The 18,149-nt window shown below is 48.6% G+C and overlaps 1 protein-coding gene across 1 annotated transcript in view; it reads right to left on the bottom strand.

Annotated features, from left to right (window-relative positions):
- RSPH9 (radial spoke head component 9) overlaps positions 1 to 17,462 on the bottom strand; it is a 24,242-nt gene extending 6,780 nt beyond the window's left edge. The window contains exons 1-4 of the mRNA XM_032140198.2: positions 17,146 to 17,462; positions 12,643 to 12,808; positions 7,511 to 7,640; positions 6,479 to 6,625 (exon numbers count right to left, since the gene is read on the bottom strand). Of these exons, the coding sequence (XP_031996089.1) occupies positions 6,479 to 6,625; positions 7,511 to 7,640; positions 12,643 to 12,808; positions 17,146 to 17,372 (670 nt within the window). The 5' untranslated portion in view covers positions 17,373 to 17,462. The remainder of the gene's footprint in view (positions 1 to 6,478; positions 6,626 to 7,510; positions 7,641 to 12,642; positions 12,809 to 17,145) is intronic.
- Between the last annotated feature and the right edge of the window lie 687 nt (positions 17,463 to 18,149).

Below are 18,149 nucleotides of genomic sequence, written 5' to 3'. Positions count from 1 at the left end.
TGGGAGCAGAGATGGAGGAGATGGGGGGAGTCTGAGAAGTGTGTCTGATGGGCGAGAAATGCCCCAACCCATATAGACCTTCTTCATATCCCCCTACTTGTCCAGGAGACCCTCCTATCTGTCACTACAGCACTGGCCCTGCTCAGAGTAGGTTGACTCAGATGTTCCTGTATGATGGAAGCCCAAATGGCCACTCCTTGGTGGCAGCTCCTACCCACTCAGAACCATTGCCTGGCCCCTGGGGCACTGCAGCAGCCCTGAAATGGCCTCATGATTCCTGGCTTGCCTTGCCCTGTCTCGCTCCACCTGTGTACCACTGCCTTATTGTCACAGACCTGCTCACAAGCCACCAGCAGCTTCTACTGCCTTGGCCTTCTAGGCCCTCCTAGGCCTACCCCAACTCATCTCTAAGTAATTTCTGCCACTAAAAAAATTAATAATAAGGCCAGGTGTGGTGGCTCACACCTGTAGTCCCAGCTCCTCAGGAGGCTAAGACATCAGAATCACTTGAACCCGGGAGGCAGAGGTTGCAGTGAGCTGAGATCGTGCCACTGCACTCCAGCCTGGGCGAGAAACTCCACCTCAAATCAATAAACTCCGTCTCAAAATCATCATCATCATCATCATCATCATCACTACCACAGGCTTACTTTGATATATTGCACTTCACAAATACTGCAGATTTTATAAATTGAAGGTTTGCATGTGTAAAGCCAGTATATCAGTGCCATTTTTCCAACAGCATGTGCTCACTTTGTATCTCTGTATCACATTTTGGTAGTTTTCACAATTTTTCAAACTATTTTTTTTTTTTTTTTTCTGAGACAGAGTCTCACTCTGTCACCCAGGCGGGAGTGCAGTGGCGTGATCTCGGCTCACTGCCACCTCTGCCTCCAAGGTTCAAGTGATTCTCGTGTCTCAGCCTCCTGAGTAGCTTGGACTACAGGTGTGCACATTACACCTCGCTAATTTTTGTATTTTTAGTATAGATGGGGTTTCACTATGTCAGCCAGACTGGTCTCGAACTCCTGGCCTCTAGTAATCTGCCTGCCTCGGCCTCCCAAAGTGCTGGAATTACAGGCATAAGCCACCGCACTCAGCCCTTTTTAATATTATTATTATTATTATATGTGTTATGGTGTTCTGTGATCAGTGGTCTTTGATGTTACTATCATATTGTTTTGGGGCACCACAAACTACATCCATTTAAGATGGCAAACTTAACTGATAAATGTGTGCCTTCTGACTTCTCCCAGCCCTCTCCCTCTCTTCAGGCTGCCCTATTCCCTGAGACACAACGATCGTGAAATTAGGCCAATTAATAACTCTACAGAGGCTGGGCGCGTTGGTTCATCCCTGTAATCCCAGTACTCTTTGGGAGGCTGAGGGAGGTGGATCACCTGAGGTCAGGAGTTTGAGACAAGCCTGGCCAACATGGTGAAACCCTGTCTCTACTAAAAATACAAAAATTAGCTGGACATGATGGCACGTGCCTATAATCCCAGCTACTCAGGAGGGTGAGGCAGAAGAATCGCTGGAACTCGGGAGGCGGAGGTTGTAGTGAGCTGAGATCGTGCCATTGCACTCCAGCCTGGGCAACAGAGTGAGACTCTGTCTCAAAAAAAAAACAAAAAACAAAATTACAATAGCCTCTAAGTGTTAAGTGAAAGGAAGAATCTTACGCCTCTCACTTTAAATCAAAAGCTAGAAATGACTAAGTTTAGTAAGGAAGGCATGTCAAAAGCTGAGATAGAGCCAGGCATGGTGGCTCATCCTTGTAATCCCAGCAATTTAGGAGGCTGAGGCAGGAGGACTGTTTGAGTGCAGGAGTTCCAAACCAGCCCTAGCAACACAGCAAGACCCCATCCCTACCAAAAAAAAAATGCCAGGTATGGTGCACACACCTATTGTGTGTGCTGTTGCACTCCTCAAGAGGTTGAGGCAGGAGGATTGCTTGAGCCCAGGAGTTCAAAGTTACAGTGAGTTATGATCATGCCACTGCACTCCAGCCTGGGTGATGAAGCAAAACCCTGTCTCTAAAACCAAAAATAAAAACAATTGAGATAGGCTAAAAGATAGGCCTCTTATACCAAACAGTTAAACTGTGAATGCAAATAAAAGTCCTTGAAGGAAATTGAAAGTACAACTCCAGTGAACATACAAATGATAAGAAAGTGAAACAGCCGGCTGGGCGTGGTGGCTCACGCCTGTAATCCCAGCACTTTGGGAGGCCCAGGCAGGCAGATCACAAGGTCAGGAGATCAAGACCATCCTGCCTAACACGGTGAAACCCCGTCTCTACTAAAAAATACAAAAAATTAGCTGGGCGTGGTGATGGGCGCCTGTAGTCCCAGCTACTCGGGAGGCTGAGGCAGAAGAATCGCTTGAACCCGGGAGGTGGAGGTTGCAGTGAGCTGAGATCATGCCACTGTACTCTAGCCTGTGTGACAGAGCGAGACTCTGTCTCAAAAAATAAACAAATTAATAAATAAATAAGAATATGCATGACTCATGGGAGGAGGTCAAAATGTCAACGTTAACAGGAGTTTGGGAGAAGTTGATTCCAACCTGGATGACATTGACAGGTTCAAGACTTCAGTGGAGGGCCAAGCACAGTGCCTCACACCTGTAGTCGGAACATTTTGGGAGGCTGAGGTGGGCAGATCACTTGAGGTCAGGAGTTCAAGACCAGCCTGGCCAATATGGGGAACTCATCTGTACTGAAAATACAAAAAATAGCCAGGCATCGTGGCGCATGCCTGTAATCCAGCTACTTAGGAGGCTGAGGCAGGAAAATCACTTGAATCCAGGAGGCGGGGGTTGCAGTGAGCTGAGATCACGCCACTGCACTCCAGCCTGGGCAAAAGAGCAAGACTCTGTCTCAAAAAAAGAAAAAAAAAAGGCCAGGTTGGGCATGGTAGCTCACGCCTGTAATCCAACACTTTGGGAGGCCAAGGTGGGCAGATCACCTGAGGTCATGAGTTTAAGAGCAGCCTGGACAACTTGGTGAAACCCTATCTCTACTAAAAATATTTTTTAAATTAGCCAGGCATGGTGGTAGGCACCTGTAATCCCAGCTACTCAGGAGGCTGAGGCAGGAGAATCGCTTGAACCCGGGAGGCGGAGGTTGCAGTGAGGTGAGATGACACCACTTGCACTCCAGCCTGGGCGATAGAGTGAGATTCCATTTCAAAATAATAATAATAATAAAAATAAAAGTAAAAAGTAGAAATACAAAAATTAGCCAAACACGGGCTGGGCGGGGTGGCTCACGCCTGTAATCCCAGCACTTTGGGAGGCCAAGGCAGGTGGATCATGAGGTCAGGAGATTGACACCATCCTGGCTAACACAGTGAAACCCCATCTCTATTAAAAATACAAAAAATTAGCCAGGCATGGTGGTAGGTGCCTGTAGTCCCAGCTACTCAGGAGGCTGAGGCAGGAGAATGGCGTGAACCCGGGAGGTGGAGCTTGCAGTGAGCCGAGATCGCGCCGCTGCACTCCAGCCTGGGTGACAGAGCGAGACTCTGTCTCAAAAAAAAAAAAAAAAAAGCCAGGCATGGTGGCCAGTGCTTGTAATCCCAGCTATTCAGTAAGCTGAGGCAGGATAATCACTTGAACCCAGAAGGCGGAGGTTGCAGTGAGCCGAGATCATGCCATTGCACTCCAGGCTGGGTTACAAGAGTGAGACTCCATCTCAAAAAAAAAAAAAAAAAGGACTTCAGTGGAGGAAGTAACTGCAAATGTGGTGGAAGAAGAAAAAGAACGAGAGTTCAGAAGTGGAGCCAAAAGATGTGACTGAACTGCTGCAACCTCATGATAAAACTTGAATGAATGAGGGGTTGCTTCTTACAGATGAGCAAAGAAAGTGGTTTCTTAAGATGGAACCCACTCCTAGTGAAGATGTTGTGAACATTGTTGAAATGAGAACAACAAAGGATTAAGAATATTACCTAAGCCAGGTTTGGTGGCTCATACCTGTAATCCCAGCACTTTGGGAGGCCAAGGCGGGCGGATCATGAGGTCAGGAGATAGAGACCATCCTGGCTAACACGGTGAAACCCCATGTCTACTAAAAATACAAAAAATTAGCTGGGGGCAGTGGCGGGTGCCTGTAGTCCCAGCTACTCGGGAGGCTGAGGCATAAGAATGGCATGAACCCGGGAGGCGGAGCTTGCAGTGAGCCGAGATAGCGCCACTGCAGTCCAGCCTGGGCGACAGAGTGAGACTCTGTCTCAAAAAAAAAAAAAAAAAGGAAGAGAAGAGTCCATTGATGTGGCAAGGTTCGTTGTTGTCTTCTTTTAGAAAATTGTCACAGCCACCCCAGCCTTCAGCAATCAGCACCCTGACCAATCAGCAACCATCAACATCCAGGCAAGACTATCCACCAGCAAAAAGATGACGATTCGCTGAAGGGTCTCAGGTGATCATTCGTATTGTTATGAAATAAAGAATTTTTAATTTTTTTAACATTTTTAGACACAATGCTATTGTATACTTAACAAACTATAGTATAGTATAAACACAACTTTTCAAAAAATGTGTGACTCACTTTATTGTGGTGTTCACTTTATTGTGGTGGTCAGGAACCAAACTTGCAATATCTCTGAGGTATGTTCGTTTTCTTTTTTTTTTTTTTGAGACGGAGTTTTGCGCTGTCGCCCCAGGCTGGAGTGCAGTGGCGCAATCTCAGCTCACTGCAACCTCTGCCTCCCAGATTCAAGCAATTCTCCCTACCTCAGCCTCCCAAGTAGCTGGGTTTACAAGCGCACGCTACCATACTCAGCTAATTTTTCTATTTTTAGTAGAGACGGGGTTTTGCCATGTTGGCCAGGCTGGTCTTGAACTCCTGACCTCCAGTGATCTGCCTACCTTGGCCTCCCAAAGTGCTGGGATTACAGGCGTGAGCCACTGCGCCCGGCTGGTGTGTTCATTTTCGTTTGAGTCCTTACTATGTGTTAGGCACTGTTATAAGCATTTTGTGCATGAGTTAACTCATTTAATTCTTGCATCCAAATACTCACCAGGCCTGACCCTGCTTAGCTTCCAAGATCAGAAGAGACTAGGCACGTTCGGGGTGGTATAGGAATAGTCCATTTAATTCTCATAACTCAATGAGGTAGAAAATATCAATTCTCCCCTTTTTAGAAATGAGGAAACTGAGGCACAGGGAAATGGAGGGATTTACATGAAGTCACGCAACTAGTAAGTGGCCAATTCAGGATTCCAACCCAGCCTGTCTGATTCCACAGCCCTTGTCGTCCCCATCCCCATCCTGAGGTACCTGGGTCTCTTGCTGCTCTTCAGAAGTGTTTCCCCCTAGAGCTGTGGGTGACTATTGTCCTGTGGTTCCTATATTGTTTACTTAACAATCCAGTTCATGCCAGAACTGTGGAGTCTAACACTTTAACACTTACTGTGTCCTTGGGTTTAACTCTCTGAGTCCCTGTTTCTTCATCTGTAAAATGGGGATAAAAATAATAGGCTGGCTGTGAAGATTAAAATGAGATAAGGCATGGCAAGAGCTGAGTACGGTGCCTGGCACGTGATAAGCAGTGTCACATTTCATGAGTTAGTGGTTATTGTTGTCATTATCATCGCCATCATCATCATTAGATCCCTCGCATTCTCAGGAACACCCAACAAGGGAAGAGAAAGAAGTGGGGCGCTGAGTCTGTGCCTCGGGCCCGGCCCCCAGTGGCCTAGAGCCTGGAACCTGAATTGGGTCATAGCATCCGAGGACACACTCTTCTCTACCGGAGATGCTCAAGGGAAGGAAATGGGGTCAGCACCACCAGCTATGTGCCAAGCATTATATCCAGTCCCCAAATCCCAGAATCCCAAAAGTAACAGTTGAGATGTAAGTATGGCTAGTATTTTCAGGGATATTTGGGAGAAGATTCCCAACCTGCCTCCGTTCAAGATTGCTACAAAAATCAAGAGATGGCCGGGCGCGGTGGCTCACGCTTGTAATCCCAGCACTTTGGAAGGCCGAGGCGGGCAGATCACGAGGTCAGGAGATCGAGACCATGGTGAAACCCCGTCTCTACTAAAAATACAAAAAATTAGCCGGGCGTGGTGGCGGGCGCCTGTAGTCCCAGCTACTCGGAGAGGCTGAGGCAGGAGAATGGCGTGAACCCGGGAGGCGGAGCTTGCAGTGAGCCGAGATTGCGCCACTGCACTCCAGCCTGGGCGACAGAGTGAGACTCCGTCTCAAAAAAAAAAAAATCAAGAGACATTGAGACACCTCCTCTCTGTGAAAGCATTTGGAAAACAATCCTACCTCTTGTAATTCAAGAACATTCATCAGTGTGTACTATAAGCTGGGCCCTGGGGAAGCCCCACCCTCAAAAACCCATGGTGAACCACCAATTCCCACTAGGCCCTTGGTTCCGGTCTCAGAGGAAAATGGCAGGTGGATGGCCCACTGCTGTGGCCTGAGGACAGATCCCATGGCCTGGAAGTAATGGACTATTACCTTTGGGAATGTCATGCTCCAAGGAGTCCATGAAATCCAGGGAGGGGTCCAGGTCAGCCTTCTCAAGCAAGGTCTTATTCTTTAGCTCAACAGGCTCCCTGAAATGGAAGTAGGAGCTGAGCTTCTTGGCTTCAGACAGGGACAGTCCTAGAAAGAGGTGGCAGGCAGGAAAAGGATGGTTAGCCCAAAACCCCCCAGCCCCCTTTCTCCCTGCACTGGGACCACATGGTAGGGCTTACAAAAGACCCTGTCAGCCACTGACAGAGAGCTGAAGGGAGGAAAAGGATTAGCATTCCCTCCGTCCAAACTCGGAACAGATCCTGCCATAAAGAGAGTCCAGCCAGGCACGATGGCTCACGCCTGTAATCCCAGCACTTTGGGAAGCTGAGGCGGGCAGATCACCTGAGGTCGGGAGTTTGAGACCAGCCTGGCCAACGTGGCAAAACCCTGTCTCTACTAAAAATACAAAAATTAGCTGGGCATGGTAGAGGGTGTCTGTAATCCCAGCTACTCAGGAGGCTGAGGCAGGAGAATTGCTTGAACCCAGGAGGCAGGGGTTGCAGTGAGCCAACATCGTGCCACTGCACTCCAGTCTGGATGACAAGAGCAAAACTTCATCAAGAAAGACACGAAGGGAGGGAGTGAGGGAGGGAAGGAGGGAAAGAAGGGAAAAAAGGGAAAGGAAGGAAGGAAGGAAGGAAGGAAGGAAGGAAGGAAGGAAGGAAGGAAGGAAGTCCAAGGAGGAAGGAGATAGGAAAAGGCAGGTATCCCAGACCCATGTAAAGCCCTGGGACCAAGGGACTATATGCTCTCCCACTCCTCAAGCTGAAGAGAGTCAGGGGCCAGGAGATGGGGAGCCCATACCAACCACTGGTGCCAGGTCACTGGGCACACCCTCCTAGGTGATAAGGTCACAGCTACTCCTTCTCTGATAAAGTGTGTAAGTCCCCTTGCTGGACTCCCAGACATATGTTCTACTGTGCTTGGGAAAAGATACCCCCCAGCCCTTGAGAAGGGCCCCAGAGAACTCACCTTCAAAGGTCCGATTGACATGGGTGGGTCCAAAAGGGGTCTTGAAGAGGGCGCCTCGGGGGATGATGGCCACAGCCTTGTCAATCTGGTCAATGACAGACACCAAGCGGGTCTCTTCCTTGATCTGGACCTGAGGACACAGGAGAGGAGCCCCCCTGCCAGGGCACTGTGCCCATCCACCCCCAGCGCAAGGTTCCTCTGCATGGCCATCGCACCTGCACCACCACAGTGTAGCGGCCACCAGAGCCACACAGATCACTCTGGGCAAGCCCTCGCCTTCCTTCCTATCAAGATTTTCTTCCTTTCTTTTTATTTATTTTTTAATTCCTAATACATACAGGTGGTATGATATTCAAAACTACAGAAAAAAAAAAATCAGTCTTTCTCTCACCCCAGTCCCTGAGACCCTAGTTGCCCTCACTGGGGGCAACCACCATTGAAGGTTTCTCATGTACTTTTCCAGAGGCATACCATCCTATCAGCATATTTAAATGTTGCTTATTTTGCCTTTTTAAAATATAAAAGTAATCATGCTCACCGTAGAATATTTGGATAATACAGGAAGACATACCGAAGAGAAAACCACTCATAATCCTACCTCCTAATCACTGATAACATATTGGTATACTTTCTTCGTGTTTTTTTGTTGTTGCTGTTGTCGTTTTGTTTTTGTTTTGAGACCGGGTCTCACTCTGTCATCCAGGCTGGAGGGCAGTGGCACAATCATGGCTCACTGCAGCCTCAACTTCCCAGGCTCAGATGATCCTCCCACCTCAGCCTCCTGAGTAGCTGGGAGTACAAGCACATGTCACCACACCTGGCTAATTTTTGTCTTTTTTTATTATTTTTATTTATTTATTTATTTATTTTTGAGACAGAGTCTTGCTCTGTCGCCCAGGCTGGAGTGCAGTGCAGTGATCTCAGCTCACTGCAATCTCTACCTCCTGGGTTCAAGAGATTCTCCTGCCTCAGCCTCCTGAGTAGCTGAGACTACAGGCGTGCACCACTGCACCCAGCTAATTTTTGTATTTTTAGTAGCAACAGTTTCACCATGTTGGCCAGGCTGGTCTTGAACTCCTGACCTCAGGTGATCCACCCACCTTGGCCTCCCAGACTGCTGGGATTACAGGCGTGAGCCACCATGCCCAGTCAATTTTTGTATTTTTGGTAGAGATGGGGTTTCTCCATGTTGCCCAGGCTGATCTCCAACTTCTGGGCTCAAGCAGTCTCCCTGCCTCTGCCTCCCAAAGTGCTAGGATTACAGGGTGAGCCACGGCGCCCAGCCCTCTATGCATATATTTAAAGTAAAATTAGAGTCACAGTTTATATTGTTGCATATCCGTCTCTTCAGTTTAACATTATTTTGCAAGCATTTCCCCATATCATACCCTTTTTACACAGATGAAATTTAGTTACAATTACTATCTAGAGCAACTCTGAACAAAAGGATTTCATAGAGATTTTGTGGAAGAGCTCAACAGAAAATGCGTGTCAACAGAGGCCCCTAGAGAGTCACGGAGCCACCTATTTGCCATGGGCGGCCTACCTGAATGGTTTACAAAAGAAAGGTAGAAATTAAGCTTTAATAAGTGCTGAGGCCAGCGTCTTTAAATATGTCACCTCATTTAATCCACACCAGCCTGCAAAGTAAATGCAATGATCTCAATTTTACAGAAAAATAATAATAAAACTGAGGCTCATGGCTGGGCGCAGTGGCTCACGCCTGTAATCCCAGCACTTTGGGAGGCCGAGGTGGGCAGATCACCTGAGGTCGGGAGTTTGAGACCAGCCTGACCAACATGGAGAAATCCTGTCTCTACTAAAAATACAAAATTAGCAGGGTGTGGTGGCGCATGCCTGTAATCCCAGTTACTCAGGAGGCTGAGGCAGGAGAATCATTTGAACCCGGGAGGCAGAGGTTGCAGTGAGCCGAGATCACGCCATTGCACTCCAGCCTGGGCAACAAAAGCAAAACTCTGTCTCAAAACAGATAAAAGAAGTTAAGTCAATCAACAGGTAGGTGGGTGAGGATGCAGCTGAGGGCTCACAGACCTAGACTCAGACTTTTGGCATCACCCAGGTTCAGGTCCAACTGTGTTGGTTTTGGATTGTATTTTTTCAAAATTAAGTCCTTATTTGTTAATTAGCAATCTATTCAGGAACTCGACTTTCAGGAATTAACACAATGATGATGTCTATGTGGTTTTTTTGTTTTTTGAAAATAAGTCTGTCTGTCACCCAGGCTGGGTAAGGCAATTTGCTCACTGCAACCTCTGCCTCCGGTTCAACCTTTCCTGCTCAACCTCCTATGCTGGGATTATAGGTTTCTGTATTTTTAGTAGAGACGGAGTTTCACTATGTTGGCCACGCTGGTCTCAAACTCCTGACCTTGTGATCTGCACGCCTTAGGCTCCCAAAGTGCTAGGATTACAGGCGTGAGCCACCGCGCCCAGCTATATGGTCATTTATTATGATACTGTTTGTTAGAACTAAAACTTGGAAAGCAGCTGGATGAAATGGCTCATGCCTGTAAATCCCAGCACTTTGGGAGGCTGAGGTGGGAGGATCGCTTGAAACTAGGAGTTAAGACCAGCCTGGGCAACATAGCAAGACCCCATCTCTACAAAAAAATACAAAAATTAGCCAGGTATGGTGGTATGCACCTGTAGTCCCAGCTACTTGAGAGGTTGAGGCTGGAGGATCACTTGAGCCCAGGGGATGGAGGCTGCAGTGAGCCAAGATCGTGCCACTGCACCCCAACCTGGGCGACAGAGCAAGACTCTGTCTCAAAAACAAATAAAATAAAACTTCGAAACCTACATTTTCATAAATAAGACACTGGGAAAATTATGGTACATTCCCACAATGGAAAAAAAAAAAAAAATGGAAGTGGGGCATGGTGGCTCACGCCTGTAATCCCAGCACTTTGAGAGGCCAAGGCGGGCGGATCACCTGAGGTTGGGAGTTCAAAACCAGCCTGGCCAATATGGTGAAACCATCTCTACTAAAAATATAAAAATTAGCCAGGCGTGGTGCCAGGTGCCTGTAATCCCAGCTACTTGGGAGACTGAGGCAGGAGAATCGCTTGAACCTGGGAGGCAGAGGTTGCCGTGAGCCAAGATCATACTACTGCACTGCAGCCTGGGTGTGACAGCGAGACTCCATCTCAAAAAAGAAAGAATGGGAAGGCTCTTTAAGACACTGATATAGAAAGATCTCCAAAATACATCATTAGGTGAAAAAAAGCAAGGTTCAGAATCATGCGTATAACATACTGCCATTTTTTTTTTTTTTTTTTTTTTTGAGACAGAGTCTCACTCTGTCGCCCAGGCTGGAGTGCAGTGGCCCGATCTCAGCTCACTGCAAGCTCTGCCTCCCGGGTTCATGCCATTCTCCTGCCTCAGCCTCCCGAGTAGCTGGGACTACAGGCACCTGCCACCACGCCTGGCTAATTTTTTATATTTTTAGTAGATATGGGGTTTCACCGTGTTAGCCAGGATGGTCTCAATCTCTTGACCTCGCGATCCACCCCCCTCAGCCTCCCAAAGTGCTGGGATTACAGGCATGAGCCACCATGCCTGGCCAATGCCCAGGGGATTTTTTAAAAGGCAGATACCTGATGCTGGGGCCCAAGATCCTCCATTTCTAACTCTTAAGACATGGTGAAGCTTCTGATCCAGACTCTACTTGGAGCAGAAAAATTTAGACACACACATACACATATGTACACACACATGCACATGCAAAATAGTTAACGTCAGACTGGGCGCAGTGGCTCACGCCTGTAATCCCAATACTTTGGGAGGCTGAGGTGGTTGGATCACCTGAGGTCAGGAGTTCAAGATCAGCCTGGCCAACATGGTAAAACCCCGTCACTACTAAAAATACAAAAATTAGCTGGGTGTGGCGTCAGGCACCTGTAATCCCAGCTACTCGGGAGGCTGAGGCAGGAGAATTGCTTGAACCCAGGAGGCGGAGGTTGCAGTGAGCCAAGATGGTGCCACTTGCCTGAGCAACAAAGCAAGACTCCGTCTGAAAAGAAAAGAAAAGAAAAGAAAATAAGAAAGAAAGAAAGAAAGAAAGAAAGAAAGAAAGAAAGAAAGAAAGAAAGAAAGAAAGAAAAGAAAGAAAGAGAGAGAGTTAATGTCCCCCTAAATGGAGGACCTGTGTGACTAGTGGACAGAGATGGGAGGAAACTTTACTATATTCCTTTTTGTACCTTTGAATTTTGAACATGCGGATTTATTATTTTGTGAAATGAAAACTGATACTAAAATATAAGAGCCTGTGCACATTCCCTGACCCCAGAGTACAGCGCAGAGCACCCCCTCTTCCCAGTCCCCACCCCAGAGCCTACCCACTGCCTTTATCCAGTTGCTTAGGAGGTAGCTGTGTGTGGCCTTGGGCACATCACTTAACCTCTCTAAACTGGTAGGAGAATGTCCTCTTCTCTACCACCTGGAAACCAACTCCATAGGGTTTTAAGGATGAAACGAGATGATACAGGCACAGTAGCATGTTGCCTAGCACACCCAGGTACTCAATAACCAATGTGTCACAAAGATAATAATAACATTAGTCGTCAGGGACGGTGGCTCATGCCTGCACTCCTAGCTACTTGGGAGGCTGAGGTGGAAGGATTATTTGAGCCCAGGAGTTTGAGACTAGCCTGGGTAACATAGTGAGATTCCTGTCTCAAAAAAAAAAAAAAAAAAAAAAGGAGATAATGATCGTACTTGTTGCCATAATTTCTTTTTTTTTTTTTTTGAGACAGAGTCTCACTCTGTCGCCCAGGCTGGAGTGCAGTGGCGCGATCCCAGCTCACTGCAAGCTCACCTCCCGGGTGCACGCCATTCTCCTGCCTCAGCCTCCCGAGTAGCTGGGACTACAGGTGCCCGCCACCACGCCCAGCTAATTTTTTGTATTTTTAGTAGAGACGGTGTTTCACTGTGTTAGCCAGGATGGTCTCAATCTCCTGACCTCATGATCCACCTGCCTCAAGCCTCTCAAAGTGCTGAGATTACAGGCGTGAGCCACCGCGCCCGGCCTGTTGCCATAATTTCTATTGGGCTGGGTTTTGGATGAGCCCAGGCTCTCTTTTAGGCCCTCCTCCTGCTCTCCTCTTCACTCACCACTATTTCTTCTTCAAAGACCTTTTCACCTTCATTCACCTTCTGCAGCTCAGTGTGTTCATATTCGTATGATGGGTCCCCCATGAAGCGGCCCTTCACCACAGACGACTGCACCACCATCTCCTCTGTGGCAGGGGGCAAGAGGCTCCACTCTGTGCAGTTCAGGCTGCCAATAATATTCACATCACCCCGGGATTCCAACTCCCCTGCTCACCCACTATTCCTATTATCTTCCCTTCTGTCTAGTGGGTTAGGCCCGGGAAAAGCTGTTGAAATGGCCACCTTTCCTCCCAATGCTGTCGTGAGACTGTTAGAAGCCCCAAGTGCTGACTGGGCACGGTGACTTACGCCTGTAATCCCAGCACTTTGGGAGGCTGAGATGAGCGGATCACTTGAGGTTAGGACTTCGAGACCAGCCTGGCCAACATGGTGAAACCCCGTCTCTACTAAAAATACAAAAATTAGCGGGGCATGGTGGCACATGCCTGTAGTCCCAGCTACTCAGGAGGCTGAGGCAGGAGAATCGCTTGAACCAGGGAGGTGCAGGTTGCAGTGAGCCAAGATTGCACCAGCCTGGGTGACAGAGCAAGACTCTGTCTAAAAGAAGCCCCAAGTGCCAATGGTGAACCCACCCCTCGTATGTGATAAGCAGATTCAATTTCATTCATTCCACGTATGCTGAAATTAAATGAGCCTCTTCCTAGATATCCAGACTATGAAATTCCAGATGAGTTTCTGGTAGCTGAACTTTCCTCAATTGTGTGGACCCATGTTTTGGTGGCCCTAAATTCATGCTCAGCCTGCCCATTGAGTCAACAGCACAACCATTTCCTCCCATTTCTCAGGAATGCCCAGCCTATGCTCAAGGACTTCTCCTTTGAGGCCTTCGGGAGCCCTCACCAGGCCCACCTGGTTCCTTCTTTCTCACTTCCTTCTGCTGGGAGAGGAAGTCCTTCCCACTCCTCTCAAATACACCCTGGGCCTAGGTCCCCAGCCTGGTCTCTGCTCATCCTCCTGCCCTCACTCGCTACCAGTTCCCCCTCAACATAAAAACGGCTCAGCTGGCCAGGTGCGGTGGCTCACGCTTGTACTCCCAGTACTTTGGGAGGCCGAGGTGGGCAGATCACACAAGACCAGCCTGGCCAACATGGTGAAACCCTGTCTCTACTAAAAATACAAAAAAATTAGCCAGGTCTGGTGGTGGGCACCTGTAATCCCAGCTACTCAGGAGGCTAAGGCAGGAGAATCGCTCAAACCTAGGAGGCAGAGGTTGCAGTGAGCCGAGATCACGCCATTGCAATCCAGCCTGGGCAACAAGAGCAAAACTCCGTCTCAAAAAAAAACAAAAACAAAACAAACAACAAAAAAAAACTGTTCAGCCTACTAAGACAGCAGCCCGCCAAATCCATGTCCTTCTAGAAAATGCTGTTCCTGTCCTTCCCTCCCTCTTTCCCAGCTTTCAACAATAATCTCAGAACAACAATTGCCCTATGGGGGCCTTTCCTCCCCTTCCTTTTCACTCTTCAGCCCACTGTGCCATGATTTCTGCCCCCACCACTTCAAGAAACTGCTTGGGAGAAGGCCATCCATGACACCTAACGGCCAAGAAATGCATCTCCAGTTCTATTTCCTCTGACATCTCCCTTCCCCCTCCTCCAGGACCTTAAGTATTTCCAAGGACCTATTCTCACCCCTCTTTTTTTTTTTTTTTTTTTTTAAGAGACAGAGTGTCGCTCTGTCGCCCAGGCTGGAGTGCAGTGGCATGATCTCAGCTCACTGCCACCTCCACTTCCCGGGTTCACTCCAATTCTCCTGCCTCAGCCTCCCGAGTAGCTGGGACTACAGGCGCACACCACCACGCCCAGCTAATTTTTTGTATTTTAGTAGAGATGGAGTTTCACCGTGTTGCCCAGGCTGGTCTCGAACTCTTGAGCTCAGGCAATCCACCCGCCTCTGCCTCCCAAAGTGCTAGGATTACAGATGTGAGCCACCGCGCCCAGCCACCCCTCTTTTCTTTTTGCAGTCTTACCCACCTGCCTTCCAGAGCCCCAGCCACTGCCTAGGCCGTATCCAGAATCCAAACATTTCCACAGCTCCCACCTTGGCCCAAGCCACCATCCCCTACGGTCTAGATATTGCCATAGACTCCTAACTAGTCTCCCTGCCTCCACATCTATTCCCCCTTTGGACTAGTCCCCACCCAACTGTTCACACCTAAGCCGTCATGTCACTTCTCTGCGGAACCTTCCAATGGCTTCCAATTAAGCCAAGTCTTACAAGGCCCCACAAGGCCCTGCATGATCGTTTCCTGCTCATCACCTCTCTGACCTTGTGTCCTACAACACTCCCCTCACTCATTCTTCTCTAGCCACACTAGTCTCCATGGGGTTCCACAAACACACTAAGCACACACTTGCCTCAGGGCATTTGCACTTGCCTAGAATTCTCTTCCCTCAGATATTTACATAGCTCACTCTCTCAGTCACTTCAGGTGTCTTCTCAAACATGACCTTATCAAAGAGGCTATCCCTGACCAAACTATTTAAAATAGTACCCCATCTTGAATTCTTTTTTTTTTTTTTTTTTTTTTTGAGATGGAGTTTCGCTCTTGTTGCCCAGGCTGGAATGCAATGGTGCAATCTCAGCTCACTGCAACCTCCACCTCCCGGGTTCAAGTGATTCTCCTGCCTCAGCCTCCCAAGTAGCTGGGATTACAGGCTTGCAACACCACGCCTGGCTAACTTTGTATTTTTAGTGGAGACGGGGTTTCTCCATGTTGGTCAGGCTGGTCTCGAACCCCCAACCTCAGGTGATCCACCTGCCTCTGCCTCCCAAAATGCTGGGATTACAGGCATGAGCCACCGCGCCCGGCCCATCCTGTATTCTCTATCCCCGTTACCTTTTAACATCATCTGACATGTAATAGATGTGTGTGTTTAGTTATTGTCTATCTTCCCTTCCCTGCCCCCTAAACACACACTACAATGTAAGCTCCATAAAAACAAGGATTTCATTTACCACTGAACTCCTGGTGCCTAAATCAATGCCTACCACATGGTAGCATATAGTAGGTGCTCAGCAAATGCTTATAGAATAAAATGAATCCCAAATCTCTATCTTCAGTTCAACTTTTTCTTCTGTATTCTACATCTGTACTTTAATATACCTTCTTAACACCTTGTAACTCAGGCACCTCACACCAAATTCACTATGTCTTCCCTAGTCCTGCCCCTGAATTCTCTCCTACTGAGTGGTGCTAGTACTTAACTTACTCAGCTGCCTAAGCTAGGAGGGGTCAGCCTTAATCTCTCCTTTATAACCATCCTTATTCAATGAGTTACATGTCCTGACAATTCTAGCACTTAAATCTTTCCAACCCATCACCTCCTCTGCATTCTGTCGGATACCTCTTCCTTTCAGGCCTCATTCATATGCACACTACAATGGACTCCTAACCACAGTGCTCACCACACTTTCAGGCCATTTTGCCCACTCTGATCTGAGCAGGCTCTTCTTGCAAGCCCCTCAGTATCTCCTCATGGCCTATGAACAAAGTTCCATATCCTTTTGCCTCTAGAACCAGTTCTACACAACATCATACTACTGTTCTCCCAAACACTCTGAGCCTTCCCCAGCCAACAAGTTTGTCTAACTGTTCCCTAAGTAAATAGGCCGTTGCTGGCCTATTTATTTTTAAAGTTTGTTTATTTATTTATTTATTTGGAGACAGGGTCTCCCTCTGTCACCCAGGCTGGAGCGCAGTAGTGATCCATAGCTAACTGCAGCTTTGAACTCTCGGGCTCAATCCTCCCACCTCAGCCTACCGAGTAGCTGGGACTACAGGTGTGCACCACCATGCCCTGCAAATTTTCCTTTTTTTTTTTTTCTTTTTCTTTTTCTTTTTTTTTTTTGAGACAGAGTCTCGCTCTGTCACCCAGGCTGGAGCGCGGTGGCATGATGTCGGCTCACTGCAACCTCCGCCTCCCGGATTCAAGCGATTCTCCTGCCTCAGCCTCCCGAGTAGCTAGGATTACAGGCGCCTGCCACCACGCCCGTCTAATTTTTCGTATTTTCAGTAGAGTTTCACCGCGTTAGCCAGGATGGTCTCAATCTCCTGACTTCGTGATCCGCCTGCCTCGGCCTCCCAAAGTGCTGGGATTAAAGGCGTGAGCCATCGCACCCTGCCTTTTTTTTTTTTTTTTTTGGAGTGATGAGGTCTTGCTATATTGCCCAGGCTGGCCGAATGGACTGCTTTATAAGGCAGTAAGCTCCCCTTTACTCAAAAAGAGGCTGGCCGGCCGTGGGGCCACCCTTTCCCTCAACCACCTCTTGACCGTCCCCAGGCCCGCCCCCCAGGCTCTTCCCCATTCCACTCATCTCCGATCCCGCCCACACCTCCCTTGGCCCCATGGGCCCCGCCCCTTTCAATTGCTACGACCCGCCCACCCCGCCCTGCCTCCAGGTAGCCACCCTCTGGGGAGCCCGCCGCGGGGGCCTCCTCACCTGTAGAGCGTCTTGCGCGGTGCGAGCTGGTCCTCACTCAGGCCCTGCGCGATGTAGTAATCGGCGACGAGGCCAAGGATGCGGCCCCAGAAGAGAACCCGATCATAGCGGTAGTCGCGCTTAACCAGCGTAAGAGACGTGAGCAGCGAGGCCCGACGGTCCGGGCTGAGGCCCTGCCCACTGCCGGACGCCAGCTCCAGAGACAGCAGGAGGCTGTCGGCATCCATCAGGCCAGCGGCTCTGCTCAACGCCCGTCGAGTTGCTAGGAGAGGCCGCCTCCATGGAGACCTGAAGCTCCGCCCTTCCGCCTAGCTGGACGCTGGGTTCCACCCACCCCAATGCCTACCGCCCAGCCCTCCTCCCCACGGAGGCCTGGGCAATCATTAGCCCTCTCCCTCATCCTTTCCAGAGTTTGGGACCGGACGTCTTCAGTTGTCACGGCCACAGCATGGCTTCCCCTACAGTTAGGCTACAGTGTGGGGTTGGAGGTCCCAACCCAGCCTTTTTCCATAGATATTTGGCCTTCCTTCCCTGAGCCCTTTCACATAGTCGACATTTAGAGTCTTCACTGTATATGCACCTGGGGTCTGGAAAGAAAACAATACAAAACCCCAACACTGACGCTAACTGTACTATTTCACCCCAGTCATGTCACTTCTTGACTTCAGAATGATCTGTGAAGAATTTGAGATTCCTCCTGGCTCTAATTAAGATTCTGTCAACCCCACTACCTCCACCTGCACCCCACCCCAAGCCAGGTCTTACAGAAAGAGGTCCATCCATTCTCTTCCATCTTCACCAGCTGTCTTCTTTATCTACCCTTTCCATAGAAATATTATAAGTGACAAATGAAAATCTAGGCAATGGGGGCAAGGTATAGGGTAACACCTTGGGAAAGGAGGATGGGGAGAGAGATACAAAAAGGGGGAGTTTTATAGACTACACTTTCTCATCAACTACCACCTTTCTCATCAACTACCAACTACCACCAACTGTTGTTTTTA

This window comes from Hylobates moloch, unplaced genomic scaffold (assembly GCF_009828535.3).
Source record: "Hylobates moloch isolate HMO894 unplaced genomic scaffold, HMol_V3 SCAFFOLD_20, whole genome shotgun sequence".
Classification (NCBI taxonomy): Eukaryota; Metazoa; Chordata; class Mammalia; order Primates; family Hylobatidae; genus Hylobates; species Hylobates moloch.
The sequence above is the reverse complement of the archived record's forward strand: the minus strand, read 5'-3'. Positions and strand labels throughout refer to the sequence as shown.